A 22,848-nucleotide genomic window follows, 5' to 3' on the forward strand; every position below is an offset into this window, starting at 1 on the left:
AAAAACCACCAATTTGACACTCGCCTGGTCCAGGCCAGGTCCAAGAGCATGTTCACTTTTCATGTGAGATGCTTCAAATCCACAGATTTGACTGGTTTTAAACCAATGTGTTTTGAGGAATCCCAGAACTACGTTGAGATCCCACAGTGCCACTGGAGGCACAAAAGGGGGTTGTATATGCAATACTCCCTTGACAAACTTCTGGACTTCAGGAACTGAAGCCAATTCTTTCTGGAAGAAAAATCGACAGGGCCGAAATTTGAACCTTAATGGACCCCAATTTGAGGCCCATAGACACTCCTGTTTGCAGGAAATGCAGGAATCGACCGAGTTGAAATTTCTTCGTGGGGCCTTCCTGGCCTCACACCACGCAACATATTTTCGCCACATGTGGTGATAATGTTGTGCGGTCACCTCCTTTCTGGCTTTGACCAGGGTAGGAATGACCTCTTCCTGAATGCCTTTTCCCTTAGGATCCGGCGTTCCACCGCCATGCCGTCAAACGCAGCTGCGGTAAGTCTTGGAACAGACATGGTACTTGCTGAAACAAGTCCCTTCTTAGCGGCAGAGGCCATAAGTCCTCTGTGAGCATCTCTTGAAGTTCCGGGTACCAAGTCCTTCTTGGCCAATCCGGAGCCATGAGTATAGTTCTTACTCCTCTACGTCTTATAATTCTCAGTACCTTAGGTATGAAAAGCAGAGGATGGAACACATACACCGACTGGTACACCCACGGTGTTACCAGAACGTCCACAGCTATTGCCTGAGGGTCTCTTAACCTGGCGCAATACCTGTCCCGTTTTTTGTTCAGACGGGACGCCATCATGTCCACCTTTGGTAATTCCCAACGGTTTACAATCATGTGGAAAACTTCCCCATGAAGTTCCCACTCTGCCGGGTGGAGGTCGTGCCTACTGAGGAAGTCTGCTTCCCAGTTTCCATTCCCGGAATGAAACACTGCTGACAGTGCTATCACATGATTTTCCGCCCAGCGAAAAGTCCTTGCAGTTTTTGCCACTGCCCTCCTGCTTCTTGTGCCGCCCTGTCTATTTACGTGGGCGACTGCCGTGATGTTTTATCCCACTGGATCAATACCGGCTGACCTTGAAGCAGAGGTCTTGCTAAGCTTAGAGCATTATAAATTTACCCTTAGCTATATTTATGTGGAGAAAAGTCTCCAGACTTGATCACACTCCCTGGAAATTTTTTCCTTGTGTGACTGCTCCCCAGCCTCTCGGGCTGGCCTCCGTGGTCACCAACCTCCAAAACTGAATGCCGAATCTGCGGCCCTCTAGAAGATGAGCACTCTGTAACCACCACAGGAGAGACACCCTTGTCCTTGGATATAGGGTTATCCGCTGATGCATCTGAAGATGCGATCCGGACCATTTGTCCAGCAGATCCCACTGAAAAGTTCTTGCATGAAATCTGCCGACTGGAATTGCTTCGAAGGAAGTCACCATTTTTTTACCATGGCCCTTGTGCAATGATGCACTGATTTTAGGAGGTTCCTGACTAGCTCGGATAACTCCCTGGCTTTCTCTTCCGGGAGAAACACCTTTTTCTGGACTGTGTCCAGAATCATCCCTAAGCACAGGAGACTTGTTGTCGGGATCAGCTGCGATTTTGGAATATTTAGAATCCACCCCTGCTGTTGTAACAGTATCCGAGATAGTGCTACTCCGACCTCCAACTGTTCCCTGGACTTTGCCCTTATCAGGAGATCGTCCAAGTAAGGGATAATTAAGACGCCTTTTCTTCGAAGAAGAACCATCATTTCGGCCATTACCTTGGTAAAGACCCGGGGTGCCGTGGACAATCCAAACGGCAGCGTCTGAAACTGATAGTGACAGTTCTGTACCACGAACCTGAGGTACCCTTAGTGATAAGGGCAAATTTGGGACATGGAGGTAAGCATCCCTGATGTCTCGGGACACCATATAGTCCCCTTCTTCCCGGTTCGTTATCACTGCTCTGAGTGACTCCATCTTGATTTGAACCTTTGTAAGTGTTCAAATTTTTTTAGATTTAGAATAGGTCTCACCTAGCCTTCTGGCTTCAGTACCACAATATAGTGTGGAATAATACCCCTTTTCTTGTTGTAGGAGGGGTAATTTAATTATCACCTGCTGGGAATACAGCTCGTGAATTGTTTCCCATACTGCCTCCTTGTCGGAGGGAGACCTTGGTAAAGCAGACTTCAGGAGCCTGCGCAGGGGAAACGTCTCGACATTCCAATCTGTACCCCTGGGATACTACTTGTAGGATCCAGGGGTCCTGTACGGTCTCAGCGTCATGCTGAGAGCTTGTCAGAAGCGGTGGAACGCTTCTGTTCCTGGGAATGGGCTGCCTGCTGCAGTCTTCTTCCCTTTCCTCTATCCCTGGGCAGATATGACTCTTATAGGGACGAAAGGACTGAAGCTGAAAAGACGGTGTCTTTTTCTGCAGAGATGTGACTTAGGGTAAAAAACGGTGGATTTTCCAGCAGTTGCCGTGGCCACCAGGTCCGATGGACCGACCCCAAATAACTCCTCTTCCTTTATACGGCAATACACCTTTGTGCCGTTTGGAATCTGCATCACCTGACCACTGTCGTGTCCATAAACATCTTCTGGCAGATATGGACATCGCACTTACTCTTGATGCCAGAGTGCAAATATCCCTCTGTGCATCTCGCATATATAGAAATGCATCCTTTAAATGCTCTATAGTCAATAAAATACTGTCCCTGTCAAGGGTATCAATATTTTTAGTCAGGGAATCCGACCAAGCCACCCCAGCTCTGCACATCCAGGCTGAGGCGATCGCTGGTCGCAGTATAACACCAGTATGTGTGTATATACTTTTTATGATATTTTCCAGCCTCCTGTCAGCTGGCTCCTTGAGGACGGCCCTATCTATAGACGGTACCGCCACTTGTTCTGATAAGCGTGTGAGCGCCTAATCCACCCTAAGGGGTGTTTCCCAACGCGCCCTAACTTCTGGCGGGAAAGGGTATACCGCCCATATTTTCTATCGGGGGGAACCCACGCATCATCACACACTTCATTTAATTTATCTGATTCAGGAAAAACTACGGTAGTTTTTTCACATCCCACATAATACCCTCTTTTGTGGTACTTGTAGTATCAGAAATATGTAACACCTCCTTCATTGCCCTTAACATGTGGCCCTAATAAGGAATACGTTTGTTTATTCACCGTCGACACTGGATTCAGTGTCCCTGTCTGTGTCTGTGTCGACCGACTAAAGTAAACGGGCGTTTTAACACCCCTGACGGTGTTTTTGAGACGTCTGGACCGGTACTAATTGTTTGTCGGCCGTCTCATGTCGTCAACCGACCTTGCCGCGTGTTGACATTATCACGTAATTCCCTAAATAAGCCATCCATTCCGGTGTCGACTCCCTAGAGAGTGACATCACCATTACAGGCAATTGCTCCGCCTCCTCACCAACATCGTCCTCATACATGTCGACACACACGTACCGACACACAGCACACACACAGGGAATGCTCTGATAGAGGACAGGACCTACTAGCCCTTTGGAGAGACAGAGGGAGAGTTTGCCAGCACACACCAAAAACGCTATAATTATATAGGGACAACCTTATATAAGTGTTTTCCCTTATAGCATCTTTTTTATATATTTCTAACGCCAAATTAGTGCCCCCCCTCTCTGTTTTAACCCTGTTTCTGTAGTGCAGTGCAGGGGAGAGCCTGGGAGCCTTCCCTCCAGCCTTTCTGTGAGGGAAAATGGCGCTGTGTGCTGAGGAGATAGGCCCCGCCCCTTTTTCGGCGGCCTCGTCTCCCGCTCTTAACGGATTCTGGCAGGGGTTAAATATCTCCATATAGCCCCCGGAGGCTATATGTGAGGTATTTTTAGCCAAAAATAGGTTTTCATTGCCTCCCAGGGCGCCCCCCTTCCAGCGCCCTGCACCCTCAGTGACTGCCGTGTGAAGTGTGCTGAGAGGAAATGGCGCACAGCTGCAGTGCTGTGCGCTACCTTAAGAAGACTGAGGAGTCTTCATGCCGCCGATTCTGGACCTTCTTCTTGTTTCAGCATCTGCAAGGGGGCCGGCGGCGAGGCTCCGGTGACCATCCAGGCTGTACCTGTGATCGTCCCTCTGGAGCTAATGTCCAGTAGCCAAAGAAGCCAATCCATCCTGCACGCAGGTGAGTTCACTTCTTCTCCCCTAAGTCCCTCGTTGCAGTGATCCTGTTGCCAGCAGGACTCACTGTAAAATAAAAAACCTAAGCTAAACTTTTCTAAGCAGCTCTTTAGGAGAGCCACCTAGATTGCACCCTTCTCGGCCGGGCACAAAAATCTAACTGAGGCTTGGAGGAGGGTCATAGGGGGAGGAGCCAGTGCACACCACCTGATCCTAAAGCTTTACTTTTTGTGCCCTGTCTCCTGCGGAGCCGCTATTCCCCATGGTCCTTTCAGGAACCCCAGCATCCACTAGGACGATAGAGAAAATGCTTACTTGCCTCTTCCCTGTCTGTCACTATCGTGTTTCATTCCTGTATTTGTTCCCTACTGTAAAACATTGTGGATTACAATATGCTGTCTCTATGCAAATACATGTTGTGATAGTGTAGAAAATATGTTTCATATTCCTTTTTTTATATGCAGATGGGGAACGCAGGGAGATTTTACAACTACTCATCCTCGACCAATTGTTAAAGTAAAGCTCTTTACAGAAAGTACTGGCGTTTTGGCACTTGAAGATAAAGAACTTGGAAAAGTAAGTTTTGTGGTAAACGAAAGCACTGTTAGGCATTAAGGTTTTAAGGTAGTTTTACTTTGTGAGCAGTAGTTTCAACATACAGTGTTTGCTATTTTTTTGTTTTGGAGCTCATGAGTAGTTGGATGGAAATTGCATTTAAATCCCAAGCACAAAACGCCCCCTGTAAAAAGGCAATTGTGGCATACTATGGGTCCTGCAATAATACAGTTCATTAGTAATAGTACAAGTGGGAGGGATTTAGATGCATTCATCCAATCAGATTGTAATGATTATAAGTTTGCAGTTTTCTCCAAGGGTTGGGCCCTCACATGTAATTCATATCCTAACAGGGACATAGGCATCGTTCTTGTGGCTAGCATGGGTTGTATTGTGTATGAACATGCCCTTTCTGTTCTTGCATGCTTACATGCTCCACTCCCTAAGAACATGAGGTCAGGAAAAGTTTTCCCTTTTGCCAATGGAACAGATGTGTTACAAATTTTGGTGTGCATTCACTGTAAATAAAATAATGCAGTGCATGTTGTGTTACAGCCAAATTATTATCAGTGACCATTCATGTATTTTGTAAAATATTTACATGCTACATGATTTACTTCCCTGAAGCCTAGATGGACAGGACATTTTGGATCCCCATGTGGCACCTTTCTATATGGTGTGCTTTATACACCCATTGCACCGTATGATAATTAAATCTGACCTTTTCCCACTATTTTTATATAAATAATAGTACAGAATCATCTTTATTTATTTTTTTCCTTTCAGTTGTGTGTTAAAATGTGCCTTGGCTTACTGCAGGAAACCTCTCTCTATATAGCAGCATTGGTATGATAAATAATAAGATTTTACTCACCGGTAAATCTATTTCTCGTAGTCCGTAGTGGATGCTGGGCCTCCGTAAGGACCATGGGGATTAGCGGCTCCGCAGGAGACTGGGCACAACTAAAGAAAGCTTTGACTACCTGGTGTGCACTGGCTCCTCCCACTAAGACCCTCCTCCAGACCTCAGTTAGGATACTGTGCCCGGAAGAGCTGACACAAATAGGAAGGATTTTGAATCCCGGGTAAGACTCATACCAGCCACACCAATCACACCGTATAACTCGTGATACTATACCCAGTTAACAGTATGAAATATAACTGAGCCTCTCAACAGATGGCTCAACAATAACCCTTTAGTTAGGCAATAACTATAAACAAGTATTGCAGACAATCCGCATTTGGGATGGGCGCCCAGCATCCACTACGGACTCCGAGAAATAGATTTACCGGTGAGTAAAATCTTATTTTCTCTGACGTCCTAAGTGGATGCTGGGACTCCGTAAGGACCATGGGGATTATACCAAAGCTCCCAAACGGGCTGGAGAGTGCGGATGACTCTGCAGCACCGAATGAGCAAACTCTAGGTCCTCCTCAGCCAGGGTATCAAACTTGTAGACTGTTGCAAAAATGTTTGAACCCGACCAAGTAACAGCTCGGCAAAGTTGTAAAGCCGAGACCCCTCCGGCAGCCACCCAAGAAGAGCCCACTTTCCTCGTGGAATTGGCTTTTACAGATTTAGGGTGCGGCAGTCCAGCCGCAGCATGTGCAAGTTGAATCGTGCTATAGATCCAGCGAGCAATAGTCTGCTTAGAAGCAAGAGCACCCAGCTTGTTGGGTGCATACAGGATAAATAGCGAGTCAGTTTTCCTGACTCCAGCCGTCCTGGAAACATATACTTTTCAGGTCCCTGACTACGTCCAGTAACTTGGAATCCTCCAAGTCCCAAGTAGCCGCAGGCACCACAATAGGTTGGTTCACATGAAAAACTGATACCACCTTAGGAAGGAATTGGGAACGAGTCCTCAATTCCGCCTTATCCATATAAAATACAGATAAGGGCTTTTGTATGACAAAGCCGCCAATTCTGATACACGCCTGGCCGACGCCACGGCCCACAGCATGACCACTTTCCACGTGAGGTATTGTAGCTCCACGGATTTAAGTGGCTCAACCCAATGCGACTTCAGGAAATCCAACACCACGTTGAGATCCCACGGTGCCACTTGAGGCACAAACGGGGGCTGACTATGCGGCACTCCCTTAACAAAAGTCCGAACTTCAGGCAGTGAAGCCAGTTCTATTTTGGAAGAAAATCGATAGAGCCGAAATCTGGACCTTCATGGAACCCAATTTTAGGCCCATATTCACCTCTGACTGTAGGAAGTGCAGAAATCGACCTAGCTGAAATTTCTCCTTTGGGGCCTTCCTGGCCTCACAGCACGCAACATATTTCCACCATATGCGGTGATAATGGTTTGCGTTCACTTCTTTCCTAGCTTTAAATAGCGTAGGGATAACTTCCTCCGGAATGCCCTTTTCCTTCAGGATCCGGCGTTCAACCGCCATGCCGTCAAACGCAGCCGCGGTACGTCTTGGAACAGACAGGCCCCCTGCTGCAGCAGGTCCAGTCTGAGCGGCAGAGGCCATGGGTCCTCTGAGATCATTTCTTGGAGTTCTGGTTACCAAGCTCTTCTTGGCCAACCCGGAACAATGAGTATAGTTCTTACTCCTCTCCTTCTTATTATTCTCATTACCCTGGGTAAGAGAGGCAGAGAAGGGAACACATACACCGACTGGTACACCCACGGTGTTAGCAGAGCGTCCACAGCTATCGCCTGAGGGTCCCTTGACCTCGCACAATATCTTTGTAGCTTTTTGTTGAGGCGGGACGCCATCATGTCCACCTGTGGCCTTTCCCAACGGTGTACAATCATTTGGAAAACTTCTGGATGAAGTCCCCACTCTCCCGGGTGGAGGTCGTGTCTTCTGAGAAAGTCTGCTTCTCAGTTGTCCACTCCGGGAATGAACACTGCTGACAGTGCTAACACATGATTTTCCGCCCATCGGAGAATCCTTCTGGCTTCTGCCATCGCCATCCTGCTTCTTGTGCCGCCCTGTCGGTTTACATGAGCGACCGCCGTGATGTTGTCTGACTGGATCAGCACCGGCCGGTGTTGAAGGCAGGGGTCTAGCCTGACTTAGGGCATTGTAAATGGCCCTTAGTTCCAGAATATTTATGTGTAGGGAAGTCTCCTGACTTCTCCATAGCCTTGGAAGTTTCTTCCCTGTGTGACTGCCCCCCAGCCTCGAAGGCTGGCATCCGTGGTCACCAGGACCCAGTCCTGTATGCCGAATCTGCGGCCCCCTAGAAGATGAGCACTCTGCAGCCACCACAACAGCGACACCCTGGCCCTTGGAGACAGGGTTATCCACCGATGCATCTGAAGATGCGACCCGGACCACTTTTCCAACAGATCCCACTGGAAAATCCTTGCATGGGACCTGGCGAATGGAATTTCTTCGTAAGAAGCTACCATCCTTCCCAGGGCTCGCGTGCATTGATGCACCGACACCTGTATACGTATTAGGAGGTCTCTGTCTAGAGACGACAACTCCTTGGACTTCTCCTCTGGGAGAAACCCTTTTTATCCTGTTCTGTGTCCAGAACCATACCCAGGAACAGTAGACGCGTCGTAGGAACCAGCTGCGACTTTGGAATATTCAGAATCCAGCCGTGCTGTTGTAGCACTTCCCGAGATAGTGCTACTCCGACGAACAACTGCTCCCTGGACCTCGCCTTTATAAGGAGATCGTCCAAGTACGGGATAATTATTTCGGCCATTACCTTGGTAAATACCTCGGTGCCGGGGACAGACCAACGGCAACGTCTGGAATTGGTAATGACAATCCTGTACCACAATTTTGAGGTACTCCTGGTGAAGAGGGTAAATAGGGACATGCAGGTAAGCATCCTTGATGTCCAGTGATACCATGAAATTCTCCAGGCTTGCAATAATCGCCCTGAGCGATTCCATTTTGAACTTGAACCTTCGTATATAAGTGTTCAAGGCTTTCAATTTTAGAATGAGTCTCACCGAACCGTCTGGTTTCGGTACCACAACATTTTGGAATAGTAACCCCGGCCTTGTTGAAGGAGGGGTACCTTGATTACACCTGCTGGAAGTACAGCTTGTGAATTGCCGCCAGTACTACCTTTCTCCGAGGGCAGCAGGCAAGGCTGATGTGAGGTAACGGCGAGGGGGAGTCGCCTCGAACTCCAGCCTGTATCCCTGTGATACTATTTGCAGAACCTAGGGATCCACCTGTGGGCAAGCCCACTGGTCCCTGAAGTTCCCGAGACGCGCCCCTACCGCACCTGTCTCCACCTGTGGAGCCCCAACGTCATGCGGTGGACTCAGAGGAAGCGGGGGAAGATTTTTGATCCTGGGAACTGGCTGCTGGTGCAGCTTTTTCCTTCTTCCCTTGTCTCTGTGCAGAAAGGAAGCGCCTTTGACCCGCTTGCTTTTCTGAAGCCGAAAGGACTGTACCTGAAAATACAGTGCTTTCTTAGGCTGTGAGGAAACCTGAGGTAAAAAATTTTCTTCCCAGCTGTTGCTGTGGATATGAGGTCCCAGAGACCATCCCCAAACAATTCCTCACCCTTATAAGGCAGAATCTCCATGTGCCTTTTATAGGCAGCATCACCTGTCCACTGCCGGGTTTCTAATACCCTCCTGGCAGAATGGACATTGCATTAATTCTGGATGCTAGCCGGCAAATATCCCTCTGTGCATCCTTTATATCTAAGACGACGTCTTTAATATGCTCTATGTTAGCAAACTATTATCCCTGTCTTAGAGTATTAATATTATCTGACTGGGTATCAGACCACGCTGCAGCAGCACTATTTATGCTGAGGCAATTGCAGGTCTCAGTATATAACCTGAGTGTGTATATACAGACTTCAGGATAGCCTCCTGCTTTTTATCAGCAGGCTCCTTCAAGGTGGCTGTATCCTAAGACGGCAGTGCCACCTTTTTTGACAAACGTGTGAGCGCCTTATCCACCCTAAGGGATATCTCCCAATGTGACCTATCCTCTGGCGGGAAAGGGTACGCCATCAGTAACTTTTTAGAAATTACCAGTTTTTTATCGGGGGAACCCACGCTACTTTACACACTTCATTCATTCATCTGATGGGGGAACAAAACACTGGCTGCTTTTTCTCCCCAAAAATAAAACCCCTTTTATGTGGTACTTGGGTTCATGTCAGAAATGCGTAACACATTTTTAATTGCCGAGATCATGTAACGGATGTTCCTAGTGGATTGTCTCAACCTCGTCGACACTGGAGTCAGACTCCGTGTCGACATCTGTGTCTGCCATCTGAGGTAACGGGCGCTTTTTTGAGCCCCTGATGGCCTTTGAGACGCCTGGGCAGGCGCGGGCTGAGAAGCCGGCTGTCCCACAGCTGTTTTACGTCATCCAGCCTTCTATGTAAGGAGTTGACATTGTCGGTTAATACCTTCCACCTATCCATCCACTCTGGTGTCGGCCCCACAGGGGGCGACATCCCATTTATCGGCCTCTGCTCCACCTCCACGTAACCTTCCTCATCCCACATGTCGACACAGCCGTACCGACACACAGCACACACACAGGGAATGCTCTGACTGAGGACAGGACCCCACAAAGTCCTTTGGGGAGACAGAGAGAGACTATGCCAGCACACACCAGAGCGCTATATAATGCAGGGATTAACACTATAACTGAGTGATTTTTCCCCCAATAGCTGCTTGTATAAACAATATTGTGCCTAAATTTAGTGCCCCCCCTCTCTTTTTAACCCTTTGAGCCTGAAAACTACAGGGGAGAGCCTGGGAGCTGTCTTCCAGCTGCACTGTGAAGAGAAAATGGCGCCAGTGTGCTGAGGGAGATAGCTCCGCCCCTTTTTCGCGGACTTTTCTACCGCTTTTTTATGGATTCTGGCAGGGGTATTTATCACATATATAGCCTCTAGGGCTATATATTGTGATGATTTTGCCAGGCAAGGTGTTTATATTGCTGCTCAGGGCGCCCCCCCCCCCCCCAGCGCCCTGCACCTATCAGTGACCGGAGTGTGAGGTGTGCATGAGGAGCAATGGCGCACAGCTGCAGTGCTGTGCGCTACCTTGGTGAAGACTGAAGTCTTCTGCCGCCGATTTTCCGGAACACTTCTTGCTTCTGGCTCTGTAAGGGGTCCGGCGGCGCGGCTCCGGGACCGAACATCAATGGCCGGTTCCATGCGGTCGATCCCTCTGGAGCTAATGGTGTCCAGTAGCCTAAGAAGCCCAAGCTACCACCAGTTAGGTAGGTTCGCTTCTTCTCCCCTTAGTCCCTCGCTGCAGTGAGTCTGTTGCCAGCAGATCTCACTGTAAAATAAAAAACCTAAAATATACTTTCTTTCTAGGAGCTCAGGAGAGCCCCTAGTGTGCATCCAGCTCAGCCGGGCACAAGAATCTAACTGAGGTCTGGAGGAGGGTCTTAGTGGGAGGAGCCAGTGCACACCAGGTAGTCCTAAAGCTTTCTTTAGTTGTGCCCAGTCTCTTGCAGAGCCGCTAATCCCCATGGTCCTTACGGAGTCCCAGCATCCACTTAGGACGTCAGAGAAATTGTATTTGCTATATGATAGTCCTCATCTGTTTACATCCCAAGTTATAGGAATGTTAAACTTTTTGGGTATTTTCTAATCAAAACAGGCAGAATGTTACATTTCGCACTCACTTCTTGATTTTCTCAGCCCCAACCTTGAATTGCTCAGTTTTCACAATACAAACCTACACATTACAATGAACAAAATAATTGGACATTTACATGGAGGAGTTGTTGGCGTCTTATTATAGAGTGGGAAAGCAAAGTATTTTTCAACTAATAATTGGGGTGGCAACAACACAGTAGACTAAAATTATCCAATTGCTTTTAGTGGTATTAAGTATAGTCCTCAAGGAGTAATGCATTCAAAGGTAGGCAGTTTTCAAGTGGAAGGATCTGTGGGTGGATATTAGTATGGGCCACCCAAGGTTTATAATGGAAGTCATTACAAAGTTGTTTAAAACCTCAAATCAGAATCAGGTGGTGTTGGTATACGTGACCTGTTCCTTTTTGCACCTACATTTGCTCTTGTTGCACATAGACAGGACATCCTAATTCAAATTGTAGCACTATGTATCAAATACAATAAAACGTGCAAATTCATCTCATTTTCTACAAGCAATTAATGACTTCCAACCTTGTGAAAGCCCGGCTGTGGAGTCAGGATAAGTGTCTAAAATGTGCAACTGTGCAAGTTATAATATGCTTATTTTATCCACCCAGGAAATCCTCCACAGAAAAAAATCCTTCCATCCAACTACTCATGTTCACAAACAATCTCAAAGAGAGATCATAACACTAAATAAAAAGAGTCATGGTTTAAACCATTAAGTTATTGAAAAAAAATATAGGTAATTAACGTACGTATTTTACCAGTATATGCTTTTATCTGAACATAATGCAAGGGTCCACTCCACCTTTATACATCTGTTCCTGAATCTCAATGTCTGCTTTGAAATCACAATTATCCCAAAAGTCTAAAGAAGTATGGGTGACCATGTAGAAATTCAAATGCCCTAGTGCTTTCCTGCTATTATCTCCTTGATAATAGTAGGTGAGTTATTTGCCTTTGTAACAAAAAGTGTACTCCAATGTCCCAGTTTCTGATACATCCTCAGTACATGTTTCTATATGGTTATTTCCACCTCGTCAACCCTGCTTCTGAGGATCATTGGGAAAAATGTATGAGGCACAGCCACTTGAATATTGTATGAAACTAACATTTGTTTATACATATTGCACTTTGGGGTGCTGCTGTTTTTCTTTTGTATCTTTCAATTATATAAGCAGTCTAATATCAACCTAGCAGCTGTGCGCTAGAGATGAGGGATATCCCAGAACCCCCACCTCTCAGTTTGTGGTGATTGCTAGACTGATATGCAGTGTGGCACCACCCATTACCCCTGTTCAGTCAGTCAATTCAACAGTGAGAGGAGTATTGAGGTGTGCCATCTGGCTTTCACTGCTCGCCACACGCAAGCTTCCCACATCCAGTTCTGACTGGCATCTCCTGCACATACCAGAGAAGGTCCGGACCCCCACCCCCTTTCTAAGGTTCCGCAAATTGGTACCACTTTAACCGAGCAAGGAGTAGATGTTCTCAAATGGTTTTCGATAACCTGCCTTTTTTATACATGGTATGAATGTCTAATGCACAGGTATATATTACTCATGGAGGTAGGCCAGACAAGTTTTTGAGTTTGCAAACCCAATTATTTTCAGACCAGCAATATTACAAACCTGAGGCCTAGTAACATGCATATGTGGCCTATTAGAACACATTTTAAATCTTTCTAAATCTGCATACTGTATAAGCCATTTCCCTTTTGTGTGGTTGAAGGAATAAATGTAATTGAGCTGAATATATCTGCCCTCCTCCCTGTGAGCAGGGTCCCTGTGAGTGTGTGGTCAACTGATTTCCCAGGTCTATCATTGTCAGTGTGAGGAACAGCATAGGAGGCAAACAGGAGATGGGAGTTTAGTGTGAGGCTCATCCATTAGTACTTCACATTTACGTTACTTCTCCATAGAGTGGGTCAGAGTTGTCTTGCTGGCATGAGGGGGACCTACGCAATATTAAGCAGGTGGTCAGGATACCGCCGGTCACGCAATACACACCCATTTCCAGTTACAATTAAGGGACCTTATATATTCACACTTACACGTTTGTGAAATATGTAAAATATGTATGAAACTTATACAATCAATTATATTTAAATATCTAAACATCCTGTTGTGAAAGGTGTCAATATACGGTATTCTGACCAACAGAGTTTGTTCAAGAAATAGACCAGAATAATATAGAAGGTAAGATTTGCTGCTCAGCCTAATTATGTGTGGGTGGAAGAAATACAGGTTTCTATAACAAACAGAGGAATATTCAAGTGGGTAAAAAAGGGCATCATTAAATGTTTTCACCTACCACTACTTTGACATGTATACCATCTAAACAGAGTTACTAAGGAAGTGTCAGAAGGTCCAGTCTGCAATATGACTTTTCATGTAATGAAATATTATTTATTGTCATAGTTACATTAAGTTAGCAATATATTCATAAATCATAGTGTTTAACTTTTAGGGGGAGAATTCCAGAGTCCTCTTTTAGCTGCTACACATGAATTTATGTATACCATTTTTGTATTTTCTGTGTTGTGGTCAATTAAACTAGAGCAAAATGTATTGTGTACCACCTGACAGAAATGATTTCTTTTCTGTTATCCAAATCAATGTAATTGAGTGTGTCAGCTATACTTGATGATTAAGTGTTTATGAAATTAAATGAACCTCATTTTGTTTATAAATTGTATAATCTCTGCGTGATGACAAATACTGTTGCAAATAACCACATTATGGGGCATATTTATTATGGGGTTTATTGCAGCAATAAGAAATTAGGAATTTGCTTAAATATGTTAAGAAACACATGCGTGGGCGGTGGCTCTGAGAGGACCCTGTCCCTGTGATTTGTGAGATGTGGTTGCTAATGCAGCTACTTCACTTCTCCTTCAGCGCTGTTGTGTATGAGCAGCCTGCTGACTACGTACTGTATGCACGTGTGGCCATTGCTGATGAGGTTTCCTAAGGAACCCTTTCCCGGTAATCTGCCAAGTGTAGGCCATAGGCTACAGCTGCTGACGCCAGTCTTAAATGGAGGGACCATGGCAGATATTTGATTTCTGCTGCAGTCCCTCAGTGTTACTTTTGTGGGGCACTTAGTATTTGTTGGTGCCCCTTAAAACAGGCGTTTTCAGGGGCTATACAGCAAATGTTTGATAAATCCATATATATATATATATATATATATATATATATATATATATACTGTATCTATATCGGACAAGCGGTGGCACTCAGACGACTGGAATAAATTACTTGTACACTCCCGTGGTGGGTCAACGTTTCAGAGTTGTTTACTTAAACTCTTTCATCAGGATCATCCTGACGAAACAGTTTAAGTAAACAACTCTGAAACGTTGACCCACCACGGGAGTGTACGAGTAATTTATTCCAGTTGTCTGAGTGCTGCCGCTTGTCCGACATATCTGTTCCACCTCCGGTCCAGAGAATGGTAATCGGAAGTCATCGACGCAAACAGTTTTCACAGAGGAGGAGTGCCTGCTCCCAACATACTTGTATGTATATGTGTGTGTGTATATATATATATATATATATATATATCACACATATTAATCATCATGAATCCATATACAGATGTTCTGAGCATATATCTGTAAGATATTGTCATTCACTTTTTCTGAAACATTCATTCCGTTATGTTAGTAGCTTCATTCCCTTCTCCTCTGAGCATATGTAAGGTTATTGATAGTTTGTGCGTGTTGTGGATAATGTTATACATCAGGCAATCTTAACATTTATATTCAGATTCTTAAGTTAGCTACTTTGACAGTTCTTATCCTTTGTGAAATGTTATAGATACGTACCTTGTCATCATTAGGGATTAGTAAGGGCTAACTATGGTAAGCTTGTCAATTAAAATGGTGCCAGAAAAAATGTATTGCAAAGGATATAATCTAAACATTATGACTTTTAATGACAACATATAATAGTGTATACTACAGTATTTTTTGTACAATAATAATTGGTAGTTTCCTTTTTCTCACTCAGGTGATACTTAGACCAACGCCCAATAATTCTAAATTGCCAGAGCTACATAAAATGTCTGTTCCTAAAAACAGTCAAGACACTGATTTGAAGATCAAACTGGCAGTGAGGATGGACAAACCACCACATATGAAGCATAGCGGGTAAGCTTTATAAGTAAAGGAACACATAAAATCTGCATTTTTACCCTTACACTGCCAGCAGCATTAAAAAATGTTTTAACTAGCATTTTAACGAGTTCAACATAGTGGTGCTGGGATTATGCTGCTAATAAGAACATTGTTCTTGTTGACATTCTAACTGCAACACACACACACACGCACACGCACACACTCTAGTCTATATATAAATGTCTGTTAGCCATAGTGTGCATTTAAATGAACTACTATCATCCTCTCTACCTCCTTGTATGTCATACAATGCCATACATCTGCTGTCTCCTCTATGACCTAGTCACCATTGGTCTGGCGCTCCAAACCCCAGTTACTGTAAATTCTTGTGTAGTACTATGTTGATACACATAAAAATGCTTTGAAGGGAATAGTGGCCTGGCAGCCAGAGTTGGCAGACGTGTTATCTCTGCTCCGTCTGGAGCATGATAGACGTGACAGGCACTACAGTCTATTTACACCACTTCAGCAGTCCCTGCTTGATTAAGCCAATTTGCTCCACTCTGGAGAAGTGCTTATGTCCTGGGATCTCTGCTGTTTCCCTTGAGGTGACTGCCACCATTATAGGTTCCTCCCAAGCCTACCCTAATAAAGGAAATGTGATTTGGACCCCTATCCCATATGATGGGAACCAGAACCACCTGGAATTTTGTAGTACTCTCAGAACAGTCACTGCTACTGCTTCCCCAACTCACTGAATACTGGGCTCGCCAGAATGCTCTTTGCACAAGAGCCCTTGCCAATATTCCTACCTGAGTTTGTCACTTCTCCATTGACATACGGGCAGAGCAAGACATTAGTCTTTATGGGGCAGCCCTTCTTGCTCCACAAGCACCTCTTGTTACACATACTGAAGGTAGGAGACAGAGGTATGTTTTTCTTTGGGGTTATATACGATAGGACTGCTAGACACAGTTCAGAGACTTCAGAATTTGAAGGGATCACCCCAGGAACACTCCTAAAAGAACATCTTTCTTGGATCAGACTGATCTACTGTACCCATATTAAACAGTTCTGCATTTTCTCCTGTGTCTGGACTACTAATATAGGTAGTTCTTAGCGCTCTTGTTGTTCCTTGCTGCCATCTAGTGTCAACAAGTCATCATTAAACTGATCGAACTGAGTTATTTCACCAACCCTGCAAGACAATTGCTTTGTATTGAAGTACCCAAGAGGAATAGATTAACCAAGCTTTTCCTACTTTTTTAACTGTGTACACCGACATACAACTTATTTATGGCTCATGAACCAATACATCAGTGGGAAAATTATACAAAAGGATATACGAAGAAGGATACAGCAACAGTTAGACTGCGTACATCTAAATCTATACTGCTTCCCTTCCTCACGAATTCCAACACAATTCCCTCTGATATCATCTATCCCTGACATCACAATATCAACTCGGTGGCACAGCCTCTCCTTCACCCTTTGCCCCCTCTGTTTCTCTTCCACCATCTACCATGAATCACAAATTCAGAAAGATACTCCAGGAGCTTAAAACAGTGCTACAAAACAGGATTTCCAAGAGCTTTAAGCAGAGACTGAAAGAGCATGAAAACTCAAATCTCCACTTTCCAATCTGAACTGTTGTAACTGGACTCTTGGGTCACAGCCTTAGAGGAAAGTAGAGAAGACAATACAGATCTGATAACCTAAATTTTGTAGAGATTTCAAAATCAAGCATGTGAATTAAGGGAAGTCCAACAGTGTTTGGAGGATCTGTATAACCAATGGTGCCATAATAATTTCAGAGTCTGACGTATCTTAAGATGAAATCTCCCCCCCCCCCCCCCCCCCTCTCCCCTCCACAGGGCATTACTGGAGCGCCTACTGAGAAATTCAATGAGCTGCTGGGATTCAGATTCTGATAATCAGATATTATTTTACAGGGCCCACCCTGTAATGGAATTACCCAGGGACATAAACTGTCATGTGCACTTTTTTAAAACCTAAGATTCCGTTGTACAGATTTGTAGCTTGACCATGTTAATTTCAATGGCCACAACTTCCAGATCTTCCTGGATTTCTGCTGGCATACTTTACAAGAATGTAGATATCTAAGGCCCTTAATTGAGGAACTCTGGAGGCAGTGGTTTAAGTTCCGCTGGAGCTTCCCAGTCTTTCACTAAGGTTAAAATGGTCACTCTCCATAACCGGGTTATAACCGGGTTCAGAATGTTACCTTGCCTGACAGGCACTCTGCTTTTGTAGCTCAACTTTCCTGTCTGTGTTTCTTTGGACAGAGCAGCGATCAGAGAAGCATCAAGTAGTCATCTCTTTACATATGAAGCCTCCTGCAGCATTAACATTTTTGCACAGCAGCTGCATCCAAAGATGCAGCTGCTGTGTAAACTGCGTCCACCTCTGAATCAGGCCCTAGCTTATGCTACAAGACTTTTATTACAAACCCAGCTATAAAGTTGCTAGCTGAGAATGACTAACTTAATAATGGAGACATCTCCAATATGACAGGAAACCCCGTAAGTGCATAATATGAGCTTTCTCTGACGTCCTAAGTGGATGCTGGGACTCCGTAAGGACCATGGGGATTAGCGGCTCCGCATGAGACTGGGCACAACTAAAGAAAGCTTTAGGACTACCTGGTGTGCACTGGCTCCTCCCACTAAGACCCTCCTCCAGACCTCAGTTAGATTCTTGTGCCCGGCTGAGCTGGATGCACACTAGGGGCTCTCCTGAGCTCCTAGAAAGAAAGTATATTTAGGTTTTTTATTTTACAGTGAGATCTGCTGGCAACAGACTCACTGCAGCGAGGGACTAAGGGGAGAAGAAGCGAACCTACCTAACAGGTGGTAGTTTGGGCTTCTTAGGCTACTGGACACCATTAGCTCCAGAGGGATCGACCGCAGGACCCGACCTTGGTGTTCGTTCCCGGAGCCGCGCCGCCGTCCCCCTTACAGAGCCAGAAGCATGAAGAGTCCGGAAAATCGGCGGCAGAAGACTTCGGTCTTCACCAAGGTAGCGCACAGCACTGCAGCTGTGCGCCATTGCTCCTCATGTACACCTCACACTCCGGTCACTGATGGGTGCAGGGCGCTGGGGGGGGCGCCCTGAGGGCAATATATGACACCTTGGCTGGCAAATCTACATCATATATAGTCCTAGAGGCTATATAGATGTAAAATTACCCCTGCCAGTATTCCAGAAAAAGCGGGAGAAAGTCAGTTGAAAAAGGGGCGGGGCTTCTCCCTCAGCACACTGGCGCCATTTTCTCTTCACAGTACAGCTGGAAGACAGCTCCCCAGGCTCTCCCCTGTAGTTTTCAGGCTCAAAGGGTTAAAAAGAGAGGGGGGGCACTAAATTTAGGCGCAATATATGTATACAAGCAGCTATTTGGGGAAAAATCACTCAGTTATAGTGTTAATCCCTGCATTATATAGCGCTCTGGTGTGTGCTGGCATACTCTCTCTCTGTCTCCCCAAAGGACTTTGTGGGGTCCTGTCCTCAGTCAGAGCATTCCCTGTGTGTGTGCGGTGTGTCGGTACGGCTGTGTCGACATGTTGGATGAGGAAGGTTACGTGGAGGCGGAGCAGAGGCCGATAAATGGGATGTCGCCCCCTGTGGGGCCGACACTAGAGTGGATGGATAGGTGGAAGGTATTAACCGACAGTGTCAACTCCTTACATAAAAGGCTGGATGACGTAACAGCTGTGGGACAGCCGGCTTCTCAGCCCGCGCCTGCCCAGGCGTCTCAAAGGCCATCAGGGGCTCAAAAAAAAAAAAAAAACGCCCGTTACCTCAGATGGCAGACACAGATGTCGACACGGAGTCTGACTCCAGTGGCGACGAGGTTGAGACATATACACAATCCACTAGGAACATCCGTTACATGATCTCGGCAATGAAAAATGTGTTACGCATTTTCTGACATGAACCCAAGTACCACATAAAAGGGGTTTTATATTTGGGGAGAAAAAGCAGCCAGTGTTTTGTTCCCCCATCAGATGAATGAATGAAGTGTGTAAAGAAGCGTGGTTTCCCCCGATAAGAAACTGGTAATTTCTAAAAAGTTACTGATGGCGTACCCTTTCCCGCCAGAGGATAGGTCACGTTGGGAGATATCCCTTAGGGTGGATAAGGCGCTCACACGTTTGTCAAAAAGTGTCACTGCCGTCTTAGGATACGGCCACCTTGAAGGAACCTGCTGATAAAAAGCAGGAGGCGATCCTGAAGTCTGTATTTACACACTCAGGTTATATACTGAGACCTGCAATTGCCTCAGCATAAATAGGGCTGCTGCAGCGTGGTCTGATACCCTGTCAGATAATATTAATACGCTAAGACAGGGATATTATTTTGCTAACATTGAGCATATTTAAGACGTTGTCTTATATATAAAGGATGCACAGAGGGATATTTGCCGGCTGGCATCCAGAATTAATGCAATGTCCATTCTGCCAGGAGGGTATTAGAAACCCGGCAGTGGACAGGTGATGCTGCCTGTAAAAGGCACATGGAGATTCTGCCTTATAAGGATGAGGAATTGTTTGGGGATGGTCTCTGGGACCTCGTATCCACAGCAACAGCTGGGACGAAAAATTTTTACCTCAGGTTTCCTCACAGCCTAAGAAAGCACCGTATTTTCAGGTACAGTCCTTTCGGCTTCAGAAAAGCAAGCGGGTCAAAGGCGCTTCCTTTCTGCACAGAGACAAGGGAAGAAGGAAAAAAGCTGCACCAGCAGCCAGTTCCCCGGATCAAAAATCTTCCCCCGCTTCCTCTGAGTCCACCGCATGACGCTGGAGCTCCACAGGTGGAGACAGGTGCGGTAGGGGCGCGTCTCGGGAACTTCAGGGACCAGTGGGCTTGCCCACAGGTGGATCTCTAGGTTCTGCAAATAGTATCACAGGGATACAGGCTGGAGTTCGAGGCGACTCCCCCTCGCCGTTACCTCACATCAGCCTTGCCGGCTGCCCTCGGAGAAAGGTAGTACTGGCGGCAATTCACAAGCTGTACTTCCAGCAGGTGAAAGCAAGGTACCCCTCCTTCAACAAGGCCGGGGTTACTATTCCAAAATGTTGTGGTACCGAAACCAGACGGTTCGGTGAGACCCATTCTAAAATTGAAAGCCTTGAACACTTATATACGAAGGTTCAAGTTCAAAATGGAATCGCTCAGGGCGATTATTGCAAGCCTGGAGAATTTCATGGTATCACTGGACATCAAGGATGATTACCTGCATGTCCCTATTTACCCTCTTCACCAGGAGTACCTCAATATTGTGGTACAGGATTGTCATTACCAATTCCAGACGTTGCCGTTGGTCTATCCCCGGCACCGAGGTATTTACCAAGGTAATGGCCGAAATAATTATCCCGTACTTGCATGATCTCCTTATAAAGGCGAGGTCCAGGGAGCAGTTGTTCGTCGGAGTAGCACTAACTCGGGAAGTGCTACAACAGCACGGCTGGATTCTGAATATTCCAAAGTCGCAGCTGGTTCCTACGACGCGTCTACTGTTCCTGGGTATGGTTCTGGACACAGAACAGGATAAAAAGGGTTTCTCCCGGAGGAGAAGTCCAAGGAGTTGTTGTCTCTAGACATAGACCTCCTAATACGTATACAGGTGTCGGTGCATCAATGCACGCGAGCCCTGGGAAAGATGGTAGCTTCTTACGAAGAAATTCCATTCGCCAGGTCCCAAGCAATGATTTTCCAGTGGGATCTGTTGGACAAGTGGTCCGGGTCGCATCTTCAGATGCATCGGCGGATAACCCTGTCTCCAAGGGTCAGGGTGTCGCTGTTGTGGTGGCTGCAGAGTGCTCATCTTCTAGGGGGCCGCAGATTCGGCATACAGGACTGGGTCCTGGTGACCACGGATGCCAGCCTTCGAGGCTGGGGGGCAGTCACACAGGGAAGAAACTTCCAAGGCTATGGAAAAGTCAGGAGACTTCCCTACACATAAACTTTCCTGAACTGAGGGCCATTTACAATGCCCTAAGTCAGGCTAGACCCCTGCTTCAACACCGGCCGGTGCTGATCCAGTCAGACAACATCACGGCGGTCGCTCATGTAAACCGACAGGGCGGCACAAGAAGCAGGATGGCGATGGCAGAAGCCAGAAGGATTCTCCGATGGGCGGAAAATCATGTGTTAGCACTGTCAGCAGTGTTCATTCCCGGAGTGGACAACTAAGAAACCTCCACCCGGGAGAGTGGGGACTTCATCCAGAAGTCTTCCAAATGATTGTACACCGTTGGGAAAGGCCACAGGTGGACATGATGGCGTCCCGCCTCAACTAAAAGTTACAAAGATATTGCGCCAGGTCAAGGACCCTCAGGCGATAGCTGTGGACGCTCTGGTAACACCGTGGGTGTACCAGTCGGTGTATGTGTTCCCTTCTCTGCCTCTCTTACCCAGGGTAATGAGAATAATAAGAAGGAGAGGAGTAAGAACTATACTCATTGTTCCGGGTTGGCCAAGAAGAGCTTGGTAACCAGAACTCCAAGAAATGATCTCAGAGGACCCATGGCCTCTGCCGCTCAGACAGGACCTGCTGCAGCAGGGGGCCTGTCTGTTCCAAGACGTACCGCGGCTGCGTTGACGGCATGGCGGTTGAACGCCGGATCCTGAAGGAAAAGGGAATTCCGGAGGAAGTTGTCCCTACGCTATTTGAAGCTAGGAAAGAAGTGAACGCAAACCATTATCACCGCATATGGCGGAAATATGTTGCATACTGTGAGGCCAGGAAGGCCCCAAAGGAGAAATTTCAGCTAGGTCGATTTCTGCACTTCCTACAGTCAGAGGTGACTATGGGCGTAAAATTGGGTTCCATTAAGGTCCAGATTTCGGCTCTATCGATTTTCTTCCAAAATTGAAATGGCTTCACTGCCTGAAGTTCAGACTTTTGTTAAGGGAGTGCTGCATAGTCAGCCCCCGTTTGTGCCTCCAGTGGCACCGTGGGATCTCAACGTGGTGTTGGATTTCCTGAAGTCGCATTGGGTTGAGCCACTTAAATCCGTGGAGCTATAATACCTCACGTGGAAAGTGGTCATTCTGTGGGCCTTGGCGTCGGCCAGGCGTGTATCAGAATTGGCGGCTTTGTCATACAAAAGCCCTTATCTGTATTTTATATGGATAAGGCGGAATTGAGGACTCGTTCCAAATTCCTTCCTAAGGTGGCATAATTTTTTAATGTGAACCAACCTATTGTGGTGCCTGCGGCTGCTTGGGACTTGGAGGATTCCAAGTTACTGGATGTAGTCAGGGCCCTGAAAAGTATATGTTTCCAGGACAGCTGGAGTCAGGAAAACTGACTCGCTATTTCTACTGCATGCACCCAACAAACTGGGTGCTCCTGCTTCTAAGCAGACGATTGCTCGCTGGATCTGTAGCACG

The 22,848-nt window shown here is 46.3% G+C and overlaps 1 protein-coding gene across 9 annotated transcripts in view; it reads left to right on the top strand.

The window, feature by feature from the left end:
• The window catches only part of CADPS2 (calcium dependent secretion activator 2), a 919,737-nt gene that overhangs the window by 266,242 nt on the left and 630,647 nt on the right, over positions 1–22,848 (top strand). For all 9 annotated transcript variants that reach the window (XM_063927189.1, XM_063927182.1, XM_063927183.1 and 6 more), the window contains 2 exons: positions 4,636–4,747; positions 15,326–15,465. In XM_063927189.1, the coding sequence (XP_063783259.1) occupies positions 4,636–4,747; positions 15,326–15,465 (252 nt within the window). The remainder of the gene's footprint in view (positions 1–4,635; positions 4,748–15,325; positions 15,466–22,848) is intronic.

This window comes from Pseudophryne corroboree, chromosome 6 (genome assembly GCF_028390025.1).
Source record: "Pseudophryne corroboree isolate aPseCor3 chromosome 6, aPseCor3.hap2, whole genome shotgun sequence".
In the NCBI taxonomy this organism is placed as follows: Eukaryota; Metazoa; Chordata; class Amphibia; order Anura; family Myobatrachidae; genus Pseudophryne; species Pseudophryne corroboree.